Source organism: Tinamus guttatus, unplaced genomic scaffold (assembly GCF_059628265.1).
Source record: "Tinamus guttatus ecotype Peru unplaced genomic scaffold, ASM5962826v1 Tinamus_guttatus_pri_ptg000291l, whole genome shotgun sequence".
NCBI lineage: Eukaryota > Metazoa > Chordata > Aves > Tinamiformes > Tinamidae > Tinamus > Tinamus guttatus.
Window position 1 is genome coordinate 1,826,714 of NW_028288825.1, and position 16,611 is coordinate 1,843,324.

Sequence of the window (16,611 nt, forward strand, 5' to 3'; positions counted from 1 at the left end):
CTAAGAATTCTGGGTTTGCTTCTCAACTTTTTTAGAATAAATTATTTGCATCGACCATTGTGATGCTGCACGGAGAGCTTAGGAAACTTCCCATTATCCAGAGAAGCACGGGACACAGCTTAGACTAAGCCCAGATCTAAATCCTTAGGCAAGACTATCAAAAGTAGATGGTAAAAGATGCTGATGTATAAATCCCACTCGGCACTTCAGCCTGCGAACAGGTTAACTAAATATCATTACAAATCGGCCCCCCAAACCAGTGACCACCACAGGATATATTTTTCCCAGTGTCAGACACTTTTTAACACATGTACCCTCAAAGAATTTGGCATGCCACTAAAAATCTGCCCATGGTTCATCTTTGCTGACAGTGCTCAGCTGCTGGGCAGGAAAGGGGCACGAACGCGGAGGATATTCCGGCAGGCTCCTGCCAGGGGCGCAGCAGTGAGCGGATCTGCAAGGCTCTGAGCAAGGTGAAGGAGCAAGGATAGCTCATATGCACAATATTGCTAATTCCTGTATACTGGGAAATGGCTTGAGAAAGTGAGATGTCCAACATCTCAAAACAGTCAAGCCTCTAAATAAGAAATTGCACAGAAGTTTATCCACCCTTGCTATGGGAAGTCCCAGGAGTGCAAGAGCTATATGGCTCAAAACAGATGCTGTTTGAACAGCCTTTTTTCCCTGTTTCTAAGTTTGTGCTATTAATCCTCTCATTTCTGTACTTATTAATTCTCTGGTATCAAATTGTAAAAAGCCTACAGAAGAGGATCAATGTAAGCTAATGTTCGTGGAGCAGAGCTGAGAAGAGATCAGCCCTCCGGAACAGAGTTAACTCCAATTGCAGGGAGCTCTAAAAGCAGAGCCTGAGCTGAGCACAGCGGTCACGACACATGGGATATTCTGGGTGTGCGTGTCCATAGGGCACACGATGAGTGACTGCAATCACTTTTCCCAACTCGTCAGGCAATCTGGAAAGCAAAGTCCCTACCACCTCCAGCTAACGAGACACCGAAGGAACCCACCCACGGGCAACTTTCGTAATTCCCAGACTGTTTATACCAAAAGGCATTTAGTACCCAAACAAAATGAGGCTTTTAGCTCTGCTGCATGAAGTCTATTCAGATAAAGCTCTGTTTAAATACACTGGGGCAATGACTGTGGCTTTTTGGTCATGTTACAAACACTGTTCCATTTTAGTTCCATTAATGCTTGGGAATCCACTTAAGTCCAGGTTTCAGCATATCCAACATCCTCTAAAACACTGGAGCAAAGCAAACAGTATGAAAATACACAATCTCTCTTTATGGGACATCATTTAATATCATCACCCTGTCATCGCACTGACCCTGCTCTCCCACCCAAGCAGACAGACACCCATGGGGTCACTCCGATGCACAAGAATTACATTGAATAATTTTGTTAACATTGTGTTATTTTTAAAATCATGCCTAGAGATCAGAGATCAGGAATAAAAAGGCCCCACATGAGTTGCCCACCTAGGTTCCCACCCAGCCTATTTCCTGTTCAGGAATCACTTATTTGCACTGTTATGCTTTAACAATGTATTCATGTAACAAATAGACAACTAGAAATTCAAATGCATGCTTTGCCGCAAAAATAAGAAATATATTTTGCAAGTTACATCACAGACTTGTAAACACCCTCCCACTAGAAACACTGCAGCAGGTTTATATAATTTTAACTATGCAGTGTTTTCAGTCTCTGATGTATGCAACAGCCTGGTAGGGGCTTAGTGATAAAGCTTCCTATAACTGCCAGATTTCCTCCAGGCAGCACCAATGTTTCCTCGTGTGTTGCTAATGGTTTGTGGAGCTAACGTGGTGTTTATTGTTATGCTGCACAGAAGAAAAAAATGCTACACAGGCCCCGGTCTGCACTTCCCCACTGCAGACGAGCATCTGACAGGGCACTTTCACTGCAGAATAACCACAGAAGGGACATCAAAAACTTTTAAACTCCTGTGTGACCCTTTTCTTTAAGGGGAACTCTGAATACTTTGGAAAGGAGGGAAACGGCTCCATTTTACAGTCAAAGAAACAGACAGAGAGGTTTTTCAGTTGGCAGAGAGGAGTTTTTCAGTTGACAGTGAAAGCTCCTCTCAAACGTTCCTGGCCTCGAATGACAAGCCCGTCACAGAGCTGCAAAGAGAGCAGGTCTCCAGCTTCTAGATTTGACAGTCAAACTGCAAAGCCATCCATTAATCTTTTGAAAAGCCCTCTGCTTTAGCAAAGCGATGCCCATCTTAACTAGAATCCAGACGTTTCTCCCTGGATAAAACTACCGTGCCTGTGCACGCCTGCTCTTCCCTACCAATGTGGATATACTGTTTGGTTTTGCATATTAAAAACCCGCTACATTTTTCAATGATGACAGTGTGTTTAGCAATGTGTAGCATTGAAGCAGACAGTCCTTCTTTCAGACAGCAACATATGGAAGCAGAGACAAGCTGTGTACCTGAATCAGCGCTAGAACTTTATCCTGTACAATGGTGGGGGGGTTATTCTTGGGCGAGATGATTTTCACCAGAACACCATCTATGAAGTCACGGTTTGCCACTAAGACATGAAAGCGATGGCCACAGTTCTTCACACAGGTCTCCAACACCTACACACACACAGAAAAACAGCCATTGTTGGAGCAAAGCTTGATCGCACACACGGAGCCCAGGCAGCTGGTTTCTGATTTTGGTTTTTGCTAGAAATCTGCTGAGAGGGAGAGAAGACAGAGGAGAACTTTGTCTTACACTCTCAATTCTTCTTCCTTTCTTTCCCAGTGTTATCAGATACATCCCTTCTCTATATACATATATTTTGATGTACCTCATAAACCAGTAATAAATGGGGCACTTGTGTGATCTACCTGTGCCCGTTTTCAAGGCAAAGCAATACAAATTTGCTCTTCAAAGCAGAACTTCCTAACCTATGCAGCTGAACAGCTAAATACACAGAGCACCACATCATGAGCACGTAAGAGAGAGGACCTCCAGTCACAGGGAGAAAGCTTCAAGTTGGAGCTTTCCACCATTTCCTATATACCTAGAACACAGCTGCACCAGGTTGCTCTGAGCTACAAGCCCTGTTTTAGAGCTGGGAACGCAGGTGAATGATCATCATTCACTCAAAACACTCCCTTGTGAATGCTCTGACAGGTTATACTTTGACACATTTTCCCCCTGCAACCTTGCTGGAGGCACCTTCCACTTGCCATTCAATTGCCATGGAAGAGCAGCTGTTGATTTTTCTCTGAAGAACATGATTAGCATGGAGATAAATCTAATGCGTCACTTCTCCTTGCAGCCATGCCTAATAACCACTGAAGTTCTGCATCTGAGGAGTTTGTAATTACTCTCCTACTCCAGCTACTTTCATCGGCCATGATGACACGGACTCATTCCTGATGAATTCCCCTTTTTCTTGAACAACGGATAATCTCATGGTTTGGTCCCTGGTAATCTGTCAAAATGACAATCCAGGATAAGAAATGGCAGTAAGACAGAAAGTAGAGTCACGCTTCATCAGGGAGATGCAACAAGGGCTCTCTGGAAGAATCACACAGATCCCCTGCCCAGAGCTGTGTCACTCCATGTAGCTCATCCCTCACTGCTGCAGCGCAGAGCCTGCCCGGCCCCCGTTCTCTGGAGTGCTGCATTACCCAGGAAAGCCCTCGCTAAAGTCAGCGGTAGGAAAGGTCACTTGCAAATTATCTCACACCCCAGCAGAGCTGCATGAATGCACGGAGTATAATTGAGGCTTTGCTGGGTGAAATTAGATCAGCATAAATTAATACGAGTCTCCTACATAGAGCCATTCACAAGGGAAATTGTGCAGCAGTTACCTATGAAGCTAAAACTATGGCAAGTTCATCATCCTCACTCGGAGGTAAGTCTGCAGCTGCTGCCTTGGAGTGGAGAAACATCTGGGTACAGGTAGATGAGAGTAGGGGGGAAGGCCCCCCAGGGTACACAATCCCATTTGGGCTAATTTGCCTTTCCTTAAGTCAGTACTCGGGATGGATAAGAGCCCCCTCAGAAATTAAAAAATAATCTGGTCATCACAATGCTATGAAAAGCTTCCAGCAATTCTCCCAAGGAAGTGAGGAGGCAACTGGAGAGAAGAAAAGGAGAGAGCAGTGGCTGTTAAAGCAAAGAGTGTGTACACACAAGAGAGTGCCAGGAAAGGGCAATGACATAAGAAAAGGGATCTGCCCTTTTGAGACATTCCAGCCTGCCCCCACTCACCGTCAGAGCCAGCATGACCTCTCTGTAATTTTTGTTTCCATTCAGCCTCTTCTTCAGTGCTCGAATGGCATCCTTTGGGCTGAAGGAGAAAGAGACCATTTTAAAAAGGCAGTTCAGACACTCTTTTCACATGTCAGACTGCAGGAAAAGGTAAATCCTACATTACTGTTTCCAGCTGGACAGAAGCATGTGTGTTAACTTCAGATAACTTGACAACGACCAGACTAGGTCGTGTAGAATTATGTGAGAAGACAAGATATCATAGGAGTCAAGGCCAGAGCAATGCCTGAGGCCTCTGAAATGGCAGGATGTTGATCAAGCAGGAAAGATTGACAGTCACTCAGAAAAAGGCCCAGGGCATAACAGCAGTGATCAGTTCTCCTGCAAACTGCAAGCAGCAGAGCTTTTCCGATGCTGAAGCAGGAGGTGCATCAGAGAAGCTCTCTATTACCTGAAACGAATAACATTGCAGCACTGGGAAGACATACACCTGCCAAAAACAAGAACCCTAGAAGTAGAGACTTGGCACCCCCTTGAACAGGATGCTTAGCACATGTTTTTCATATCAACCACAGACCTACCACAGAAAATGATGCATCAAACAGCACTTTTTTTTTCTAGAATGGGTTAGGAGCAGGAAAAGCGAGCAGCCTGCATGCACTATGTAAACTGCATTTAAATTACAAGCACCTGCCCCCCAGACTCGTGGCACCTCCTCACATGCTGAGAGCAGCTGGCCAGATGAAGGTGCTCATGAACCTTTCAGAGTCTGCTGAAATAGCACATACCCTTCTTCTGTCTCATTGATAATGTCACAGATCTCCATGTTAAGTGTCCAGTCTTCACTCTGCAGAGAGCCATCTGTGGCCTTTTCTGTAAAGGAGAAAAAAAAGAAAAAAATAAAGAAAGAAATCCGTGCACATCTTCCTGATGCGGTACTATACTTCAGTCCATCTTTGCTTACTTTGAACTGGAAAGAAAAATAAAAAGTCACACCTTTCCCTCCTGACTCTAAGCAATGTCAAACCTTTCTTCCTGATGGTATCAGTTAGGGCCCTTCTTTTTCTGCCAGGGACCCTTTTACTCTGATACTGTGCTCCTTCAATACCTGCTGTCCAGAGCCTGGGCGTTGCTTCCTCCCGCCCTGCGCTCCGTCCCTCATCCTCCTCTCATGCTGGAGGGGCTCTACGTCCCCGTCCTGGGCAGAACTCGTCGTCCTCGCGCTCCCAAGCGCTTCCTCCCCGTTTGCGTGGCGCGTTGGTCGCACGCGCAGCGTGACCTACGGCTCTGGGACACCAGCAGATGCCAACGGCTGGCGGGGCAATTTATGGACAACGCAAGGGGAGCACAACCATAACTTCAAACAATCAGTTGACAAGGACTGTTTCCTCCTTGGGATTTCCTCCTAAATCAAGATCTGCCTGGTGGCACCCACGACATCCCCTGATTTTCTCCCGTTTCCCGCAGTCAACACCGATCCGCACCGCAGGGTTTGAATTCAGGAGTGTGGGCCCGCTGGCCACACAGATCCAAAAGGAGCACGTTGGAGGCAAACATCCATCCTCGATTAGTCTAGGTTTGGAGAGCCAGCAGGGTTAAGGAGATCAAGGCTTTTTAACATAAAATAAACCAAGAAAAGACTTCTAAGCACGTTTAAACATTTCTAAGCAGAAGCAAAAGCTGAGGTACCATCTTCCCTTCGCCATCCTTCAAGCTCTGTGTCAGATCCCAGTTTGTCCCCTGGATCAGGCAGGCTCTGTTTAGCTCCAAGGACTTCACAAATCTCTTTTTCTGTTTACCAACATTTTTTTCTATTAACTTTTCTCTTACTATGTCTGAGGCTATAGATGTTCACAGGCCATAATTATGGGACATTATCTGGAGAAAGACTATATCTATGGGTAATTGAATTTTCAATGACTTGTCTACCCTAGAATGGTGTCTAAAGCAGCTCTTCCAGGGAGAATAACTGTAGAAATTTGAAGGAAAAACAGCGAGCATATGCCAAATCCAAGCTGAGAATGCCACAAGCAAGCCACTGATCTCCACAGCATAGAGAAGAGCTTGGAAAAGGAGGTCTCAGGAAAGGGGACCATTCTTTGCAGACCCCTGCTACCTTCGGGATACACAGTGTACAAGGCACACAGTAAATCACTGCACAGCTTCTGAGACTTGGGATGCAAAAGGAGGTTGGGAGAATGCAGAATTTCCTCTTGTGGCATCACCAGCTTTGTTTATGTGAAATATCCCCTCACTCCCCAGCGATCAAGATCTGTGTTTTGGTCCTGTAACAATTTTACAGGCTTTTAATTCACTGCCATGTAATGCTGTTTTTCAAACAAATCCCGCAGCCTCGGACTCCTTTGCAGGCAGTTAACCCCCGCAGCAGCAAATCTGGGTCACACACACTACAAAGGACGAGCGGCTGCAGATGACAAGTGCCTGCGCGCTCCTTGTCACTGGAAAAGAAACTAAAATTAGCTCCCAACTCTGGTTCGAATTTAAAATTACCCAAGGGGAAAAGAAGTAATTCTAAAAAAGACGACTGTATGTCTTAAACCCACACAGTCTCAACCACGTATTGCACTAACTAAAGAATAGAGATGCAAAAATAAAATGTTAGTAACCGAACTTTTGGGGGAAGAGATTCCCTTTTCCCTAGGGTACCCGGAAAAGGAGGTATGAATGAGGCTGCATTCCTGTGCTATCTCCCATATACTGCACTTTTTTTTTGCTGTAGAGTGGTGCCACATACACATTTTGTCCCAACGAACCTTAACTAAGCGGGTTTTACAAGAGCAATGAATGAACGGGCTGCTAGGACAACTTTGCACAGGGTCAGCAATTTCCCCAATCATTTTTAAGAAGTGGTTATAGCAGAACTGTAAAGTATGAATATTGCTAAGTCTCTGCCTGATGTCAAACGCTGTTGAGAACACATGAATTTTGTTAATACATTTTTAGATTAAGAAAACAAATCAACTGCCCAGATTAAGAAACACCCTCTATTTAAGGCATAATCTCTCATTTTGCAGCACTGTGCTTATAAATCCTTTGCGCTTTGGTGATCGCCTCCTCTTGCAGCACAGCAGATGCAGCAATTTTTTTCATCTCCGAACATTAAGGAGTTTTTTAACGTTAAATAAAGTGTCTTCCAAAGCAACATAGACTTTATGGAGATAAATAAGTAGGAGTTGTGAAGGCACTTCACTTTCCATAGCAATAAAACTCTAGATAAAACTGAAGAACCAAATGTTACTAGTGAAAGCGAGTGTTAGGAGCAGCTCTGCACAAGGATGAATTCCTGGATCCCCAAAGACACAACTCAGCTCCATCTACACTCTTAGGAGAATCCCTGTCCAGCACCTCAAAAAGTGAAGTACATTAAAATTTCTCAGTAACCTGTGCACTATTTTTTGGATACAGTGGAAGTATCATTGATGCTGATAATCTCGTGGCTCTCAGGCCCCTCCTCAACAGTAGCTTGATACCACTGACAGGATTAAACAGAGTTTGGAAGCTGTCCCAGAACCGGGCAGGCAGGACCTGCTTTCTTCATGGAATACTCTTTGGAAAAAATATCAGGTCCCCAGTCTCCTTCAATCTCACGGAAAGCCAGTCTGAATGGCACCGGTGCTCTAAAACACCGCTGCAGGAATTGCACAACAGAAGAGATGTTTAATAAGGGAGGAAATAAATGTGTAGGAGCCTTTCCTGCCTCTCCCTTCCCTACATGGAGGGTTTATGGAAAGGTTTATGTGCGTAACAGAAGCGCTGCTGCCTCCTACCCTGGGTGCCCAAGGTGCCCCGAGCAGCTCCTGAACAGGGAGCACCTCGGAGCGGGTGTCACCGCGGGGGCTGCGGCAGGGCCGGGAGCTGCTGTCACACGCCCAGGCGTGATCCCAACGGCACCGTTATCAGAAACCCCCTCTCTTTCGCAGATAAAATGTTATCAGGTCCAACCATGTTTCCCAAATTAAGCCTGGGTGTTCTGGTAGACACAATCTGTCGTTCCGTGCCCGACGCTGTGGAGCTTGGACGCTGCATCCGCGCATGCAAATACGGGCTTGTCTCTAATCTTTGAGGAAAAGGAGAAAAAATAATGTTGTTTCCTCATTCACACCTTCCATCTGAGATCTAACTCCTGTGTCTCCATTCCCAGCGTCTCCCAAATGGCAGTCTCCCTATTTTCAAGCTCATGTTGAGATCACACACGTTTTAGAGCATGCAGAAAGCTCTACAGGGCAGCGCCAAACAGCCTCCGTGTGTCTGGCCGACCTCTCCCCGGGCACCCTGCTCCGACCTCGGAGACGTCACCACAAGGAAATCCCGTCCGACACGTCCATGGAAGCGCTCCGTGGAAAACAGGCTGCGCGGGCCACGCCAGGAAAGCTACTGTAAACCCAGGAAGAGAACCAGCTTTCACCACCCGCCTCGAACACACCTCGAAAGTCAGCACGCGACAGCGAAACAGAGCGTCCTCGAGACAAGGGATCGCGCGGCCCTGTCGGACACGGTCCACGCTGCTGCTGCTCTAGCTACAGTGTTGATGCCAGTCTGAAAACGTGACTTTGTGGATCAGCTAACGAAGAACTCCCAGCTCTTCCCTGACCTTTACACTGCAGTTGCTCTTGGAGACGGAGGGTTTTCGTCAGGATTGAGCTGGACCGAGACGGCGAGTTGAAGCCTGCGTGTTATCTAACCCTCTCAGCACACACATCTCCATGCAGCTGTGTGAAATACTGTCTGCTGAAAACATGGAGGAGTGACTCCAGCAGCAGGACCACAGTGGGCAGGAGCAGGATAAAAGCCTCTCCCAAAGGAGAGAGTCCAGCACAGGGCTACAAGGATGATCAGGGGCCTGGAACATCTGCCCTGTGAGGAGAGGCTGAGGGAGCTGGGCCTGTTCAGCCTGGAGAAGAGAAGGCTGAGAGGGGACCTGAGCAGTGTCTAGAAGTACCTCAAGGGAGGCAGTGAGGAGGATGGTGCTGGTCTCTTTTCAGTAGTGGCCACTGACAGAACTAGAGGTAATGGCCACAAACTGAAGCACCAAAAGTTCCACAGGAACTTAAGGAAAAATTTCTTACCAGTGAGGGTGCCAGAGCACTGGAACAGGCTGCCCAGAGAGGTTGTGGAGTCTCCTTCTCTGGAGATCTTCAAACCCGCTTGGACGCAGTCCTGTGCCACGTGCTCTAGGTGACCCTGCGTGTGCAGGGGGTTGGACTAGATGATCCCTAGAGGTCCCTTCCAACCTTCAGCATTCCATGAAGAGGTCTGCCTGTAAATATGAATAACCCATTGTGGGGCTGCTAACATGCTTGGGAGAAAAGGCAAGGAGTTACGTTTTGCACCAGTTAGCAGCCACGCTAACCGACAACAGCGGAACGGTGCTGTTTCCTGTCTGAATTCCAGAATCTCTTCAACAACGGATCTTTGTGCTCGGACAAATCAGTTTTCCCTTGTGGGGCTTTTCCAGATGTTTCTGCAAAGACTCTTGATTCATATTTTTGAGATGGCAAGAAGCACACCTGAAACATCGCCTTCTGGTTACGCAAGGATCATGCACACCAATGCACCGTATTATAGAAATCCAGAAGCAAAAAAGTTCATTTTTTCCAATTACTCTCTGACACTCCAAATTTAAGACTTCCTGCTGTCTTTTGGTTATCCAGTAGCATAAAACATCATTTTTCAAAAAACTCTTAGAAGCTCTGAAGACTGCAGATCTTAAATCCCTGTCTTGCCTCTTTACAGCTCACCTGCCTCCCAGTGGTGCTCCAGGACCCAAATTAGCTGCTCAAACTGTCAGTGTTGTATTTCATTTTCCATATTATGTGGCAGCGAACAGGAGGAGCTACAACATCAGCTCCCTGTTGCTGTTACCTCCATCCTAGCCGGTGCCCATGCCCAGTAGAGCTGCCTCCATAGCCGCATGCCCAACGTGCTCTATCAAACGCTTTGGCAGAAGGGACAAAGGTCTCTCCAGACAAACAGGGTTTTCACAAAAGCAATGCAAAACACAAAATAGCTCACCGGGGAAGAGGTGCTACTGGATAAGGGGTAACATCTCTTCTCTGGGCTGTAGCTTATAGAACTGTCTTGCTTTCAAGCAACGTTATGTTTTGCGAGTGCCCTTGTCTCTCCTGAATTCCATAAATCATCAATGACCTACGCGGTTCCATCAGTAAGACCTGAGGGAAGACCATATGCAGTCACCACAAAAGCAGATTTCAGCTCTCCAAGCAAAACAAAGATAAAACTAAAAATCTTGGCCACCTCATGGCTGTTAAGTTCAAGACTTGGAAGACAGAGATCCACTAAAATAATACACTGGGCAGCCCTGGACCTAACAATCCCTTCTGGCTTTCTACACATTTGCCTTTGAAGGCAATCACAGAGCCAATCACAACCACATCTTAAAAAGACAAGCACATTAGGGCAACCAAGAGGAAGTTTTTTTCTTCTTTTTTTATCAAAATGCTATTAAAAAAAAAGTGACTCATTCAAAACTCAAGATCAAAACCAACCACTGAAGTGACTTATTCATTAAAAAAAAGCCAGATTCTTTGTTAGAAAGCAAAGCTCCAATAGCATTTTTCAATTAGCCACCTCGCTGCTCCAAGTCCTTTTTCTACACTCCTTATTTCACACTTCTCTGAAAATGCTGAGCTTCACACTTCCAAAGAAAAGCCAGTCAGCTAGAACGAACGGGCTCAATCTGAGCTGAAGGCATTATGGAAAAACGTGATTTGGGTTGTGCTGCAGCCGCACTGGTCATCCACGCTGCCCGCCGCGACTTTTCCATTGATTTTAGCCGTGCTCACATTGAACCTCCTCGGGATGAAGTCATCTGTCCGCACTGATTGCCGCGCACAAGTTTCTGGGGTTGAATAAATGAATCATCGATGTCTGGAATGAGTGTGGGGTCCACATTAAAAGCAAATAGCAAGGGAATCTGGAGATACGCACACGTGCAACCCACAGGAGCGTTTAGCTCAAACGCAGGCTGAAGGCACAGGGCTAACTGTGGCAACTCTCGTTTTCCCCAATTAACTTCCAGGTATTATTCTTTCCAAAGCTGCCAACCAAATGCCAAATTTCTTTAAATCTATCTTCCAGCTCATCCCAACTGCAAACAGAATATGCAATATGCAAAAATAGTGCCTTTAAATATTATATTTACAGATGTTGCTGCTGTGATTTAGGTACTCTGCAGAACAGACACTGCTTAATGAACAGATACTGCTTAATGAACAGATACTGCTTAATGTCCCCCAGAAATTCAGCCCCTTGGGAGCAGGAAACTACAGCTGATTCACTGAGCACAGCTGAGCAGCAGCTTCAGAAGCAAAGCAAGCTGAATGGATTAAAACATACTAAACAAATATTAATGACTGTACAGCAGATTTTCCTTCTATACTCAGATCTGAGCTCTACCTGAACACAGAGAAAATCAAAACAGAAATTCTTACAATAATGTCAAGGTCAGTGGGAGATCTTATCGGCCTGAATGGCTTAATTTATCACACCTTATAGGTCTCGACGTATTTGCAGGTTTTAAAAGTGGACTGACTTTACAGTACTACAGCTACTGAATCTATGCTGAAATGCCCCAACAGGACAGCCAAGTCCGGGCAGTTTCTGTACTCAAATATAGTTCATCCTGGGCAGAAACGATGATTTAGTCACAGCCCTTAAAGGCAACAGGAATCTGAGCAGTGTGTTTCTAAGCAAGGAAAGCTTTTGTTATGATTCTTCTCGCTGAAGCTCCTCCATCAGCAGAAATTGTTGCTGCTGACACCATGCTTTGCAGAGTGACATGTGTATGTAAGTCTCCCTCTTTCAAAACAGATGGCAGAAAGAGACCACTGCTTCTTTAACACAAAAATACCCTTCAGACTTCCTCATTCCAGACAGCTTGAAAAACAACCAAACCCAAACCCTTCCTGCTCTGTGCTGTACACTCATTAAGGCTGCCACGTTGACCCATGTACCGCAAATAGCTGTCCTTCAGAACTAGGTCATACGAACACAGCTCTCTGCTCGTCGAGCCGTTTGCATGATTCAGAGGCCCTTTTCCCCAAAGCTCGGAGCAGAGGCACTGACCTTGCCCGCTGCAAAGCCGCAGCGTTCACGGCGTCGCGCTGCTCTCCCCGATCAATGCGCCAACGCCTTCCATCGGGAGTGCCAAAGCAGTTTAAAATGTTTGCTGTATATCAATGGGGTTTAAGGGATCTGAATGGAGATGTTTACCATGTGATTTACTGTAGGAGGGCAACAAATCTATGTTTTTTTAATGACGTGTCACATCTTATGACCGACGGTCCCCCTGTAACGCTGCAGCGAGGAGAGGGGCGCTTGCCAGCTCGCAAACGGCTGTGATCTATTAGGCAGCACTTCCACGAGTCTAATATTATCATGCTCCGAGTGTCCATTTTTCTTCCCTGGATGAGAGGCACAAAAGCATAAATTAAAACCTTTCGGGTGACAAAATATTCTCCCTTGGATTTGCCTTTTCTTTATTACACTGCAAGTAACTAGAACTTGTCCATATGGCTCCATATGGGCAAATTTATCAGCACAGCAAAGCTCCTCCACCTTTTGACCACAGCAAGGCAGCCCGTGTTGTACACCAAATCCATCACCGTTTACTCATGTCCACGGGCAGAACTTGAATTTCAGCCTACTCCTCGCCAAAGGGTTTGTATTTCCCCAAGAATTAGGGATGACTGCAGTAACCCTGACAGCTCCTTAACTGAGCACTGCAAATATTAAAACGGAGCCACACTAGATGAATACGGCACATTCACCAAGGCATATTCACCAAAATATGCACATATTTTTAATGGAAAATAACTTAATAGCTGGGTTTTGGCTAATTCTTATTCAAAAAATCCAGAAAAAAATAAACCTACTGTAGGAAGTAGTCTTTCTTGAAACATCTATTAGTAGCTGAGAAGCTTTTCTCACCACGAAAGACAACTCTGGACCACAGAGCAGCTGAACGTGGCACTTTATTTCTCAGCTTCTTTGTTGGTGAGTATACCTAAAGCTCCACTGCTTTTTTTTATAAGAATCATACCGAACATCATACCGACAAGCTTTTTATAAGCTTTTTGTTTTTATAAGAATCATACCAAACACCAGTGTGGCATTTCCTTAAACAACCTGTTTGCAAATCACTTCAAAACTTGGCAGAAAAAGTAGCAAAAGGATACCCCACGTAAAAGGTAGAGGAATGACTGTGGCCACTGAGCTTTCACTAGGAGGAAAGAGAGAGAAAGAAGAACATTCAACATATACAGATGCTGAGTTTTACCATCCAGGGCCGCTGGAACCCCAGGATGACACTTTGGGATCGCAGTTTCACAAAATGCTGTGAGTGCAATCAAGAGCAAGGAGTCTTCTGATCTGCAGCTAGTTGCTCCACTGAGGACTTGAAACCAACAGCATGGAGCAATTACAGGTGAGACTGAAAAAAAGGAGCTTTTATGAAAAGTTATGGATGATCAGTGTGTCAGTGAGCTATATTTGAAATCCATCAGCTCCTGATGGCTAATTTTGTACTACATGAGTAAAGCAAGTTCTAATAACTCACTTGGGACTTCACTCCAGTACTTACAAGCTACGTGCTTTTCATATTCATAAAACAAAACTAATTGCCTTTCATGGATGAAATGTTCTAAGAATTTTTAATCCACGTCAGCTGCAAAGTCTAAAAATCCATCCCCATATATTAAAAACTCCTCCTCTCGCCCGCTCACTTGCAACACGTTGTTTGCTGCAAACAAACTATACAGCAAAGATAATCCACCAGGCTCCAGCATTAGCATTGCTTTATTTTTCCCCCCACAGGTCACTCCTAGAGTCAATTGCCTGCATTCTCACATGCTCAAAATAAACTGAAAACACTAATTACAGTTGGTGAGAGGAAAAAAAAAGGCAAAATCTGTCATTCCTACAGAGAAAGCAGTTACAAGAGCAAGTTTACTCTTCAACTGCAGCACGCTGCAACCTATTTTTAAGTAAATATTCGTACAAGATAATTAAAATGTGTTATCAATGGAACTAAACAAACCTTGCACTAGGATTACTTCATGCTAATGCTCCCTCACCCAGCGTTCCTAATTGTCTACAACTAGGGAAGTGAGAGCTCAGCAGCTGCTGAAAAGCTCCAATTAACCCACAAGTGGGAGAGAACAAGGCAGTGAGAAGGCAGCAGGTTTTGGGGTCTGGCAATGTGTGTTTTCCAGCGTGAGATGCCTCAGGTTGCTCTTCAGCATTGCAGCCTTCCTTCACACTGCTCTAACGGATGAGAATGGGCCTGTAAAAAATGCAACTAGTTCCTATCCTGTTGGAATTCTCCTGTATGCACACGGTTTGAAAACTAGCCTCTGGAATATGCTAAAGGGAGCAGGGGAAGCTGGACGGAGCTGGCTGGGATAACGGGGGGAACTGCTGCCAATGCTGCTGTCACTGCAAGCACGCAGTTGCCAACTGCCTGTTCCAACAAGCCAAGCTAACTAGTCCTGCTAATGATTAAAGGCTCAGCATTGCCCCATGATCTTCTCAGGAAACCCGAGTGCAAACCAGGCAACAAGCACAGCAGGACACGAGCGCAGTTCCGTCTTGCACGCGCTGAGAAATGGAGATTCTTGGTCTCTAACAACCCCATGAAAATCCAACTCCGCTCCCACAGCCCTGGTTCTCGTGTGTCGCTGCTGCAGACAAACCTGAAAAGACTGAGGGATAGAGAACGTAAACACCAGAAGTTTAGCTCACGTACGCAGATGCATTTCATTTTACATCATTTTACTTGAGTCATGCTACTTAGTTAATTCTTTAAGTAACGAACTGTCTCAACACATTTTATGTCCTACTGTAACAGCATGTATTATATTACACAATACTGTAGCACTGTAAAATTAAAAATAATGTAAATGTATCGGAGGATTGCAGCATACTTTTGGAAAACAACTCTATTCATCCTTGGACAGCTGGAAATTTTAACTAGAACACAGATTTTCAGCATGGCATCCAAGCAATTTGGCTTATTTACTAATTGAAACAGGGAGGTATATCCTAGCAAATGAAAAGGCTGCACTAGTATATCCTGAAAAAACTCATAATATGGTGCTTACAGCTTGTGAATACAGTAACACAGGGAAGTTGCAGGATACTGAATAACGAATAGGCAACACGGCAGCATGGCACTGCTAGGGAATGCTGCTCCTGCTTCCCTTTGGAAAAGCAATGAGCATCTGCGAAGGCGCTGGCCTGGCCTCGTTCCCTGGGTGATTAGCCAAAAGCTTGAGCTTTACTGCCTATTAAGGTTAAGCTCTTTGGGTGTTCCCAGGCATTTCTGGGTGAACCAAGACTCTCCCAAGCTCTTTGGTGCATATTTTCCCCCGACTCCAGCAGCAGCTTCCTAAGCAACCCACCCCAGCGCAGCGATGCCTTGTGTGGCCTTCGTAGGTGTAAAATCTGTTGCACGAGGCTGTCCCCGTTTGGGTGTCATAGAATCATAGAATGCTTAGGGTTGGAAGGGACCTCTAGAGATCATCTAGTCCAACCCCCTGCACACGCAGGGTCACCTAGAGCACGTGGCACAGGACTGCGTCCAAGCGGGTTTGAAGATCTCCAGAGAAGGAGACTCCACAACCTCTCTGGGCAGCCTGTTCCAGGGCTCTGTCACCCTCACTGGTAAGAAATTTTTCCTTAAGTTCCTGTGGAACTTTTGGTGCTTCAGTTTGTGGCCATTACCTTTAGTTCTGTCAGTGGCCACTACTGAAAAGAGACCAGCCCCATCCTCCTCACTGCCTCCCTTGAGGTACTTCTGGACACTGCTCAGGTCCCCTCTCAGCCTTCTCTTCTCCAGGCTGAACAGGCCCAGCTCCCTCAGCCTCTCCTCATAGGGCAGATGTTCCAGGCCCCTGATCATCCTTGTGGCCCTGCACTGGACTCTCTCCAGCAGCTCCACATCCCTCTTGCCCTGTGGAGCCCAGAACTGGTCTCTGTCCTGGAGATGGCCGTGCAAGCCAGGACCTGCGCGGGGCTCCTGTGCACACGCAGGCAGCGCTTCCAGCCACGCGGCGCATGCGACACCCCGGGAGCTGCCGGGATCCTCCAAGGAACCTGCACGGAGGAGGGAATTTTCCCTCCTTACCGGCTATGCCAAGTCATTGGCATAGATAGAGATTGTGAAGGCAGTTTTAATTATAGGAGCTAAAACACACACATGATCAAGCGGCAGTGTCAGAAAAGCACCAGAACTGAACGCTGACCCATTTGGGTTGTTTGCTGAACTTTAATCACTTTCCAAGTCTGACAGCTGCTCAAACTTAATTGCT

The 16,611-nt window shown here is 45.9% G+C and overlaps 1 protein-coding gene across 3 annotated transcripts in view; it reads right to left on the reverse strand.

Moving 5' to 3' along the window:
* The window catches only part of TOM1L2 (target of myb1 like 2 membrane trafficking protein), a 52,244-nt gene that overhangs the window by 26,826 nt on the left and 8,807 nt on the right, over positions 1-16,611 (reverse strand). For all 3 annotated transcript variants that reach the window (XM_088527780.1, XM_088527779.1, XM_088527778.1), the window contains exons 2-4: positions 5,050-5,134; positions 4,262-4,340; positions 2,479-2,628 (exon numbers count right to left, since the gene is read on the reverse strand). In XM_088527780.1, coding sequence (XP_088383906.1) covers positions 2,479-2,628; positions 4,262-4,340; positions 5,050-5,134 — 314 coding nt within the window. The remainder of the gene's footprint in view (positions 1-2,478; positions 2,629-4,261; positions 4,341-5,049; positions 5,135-16,611) is intronic.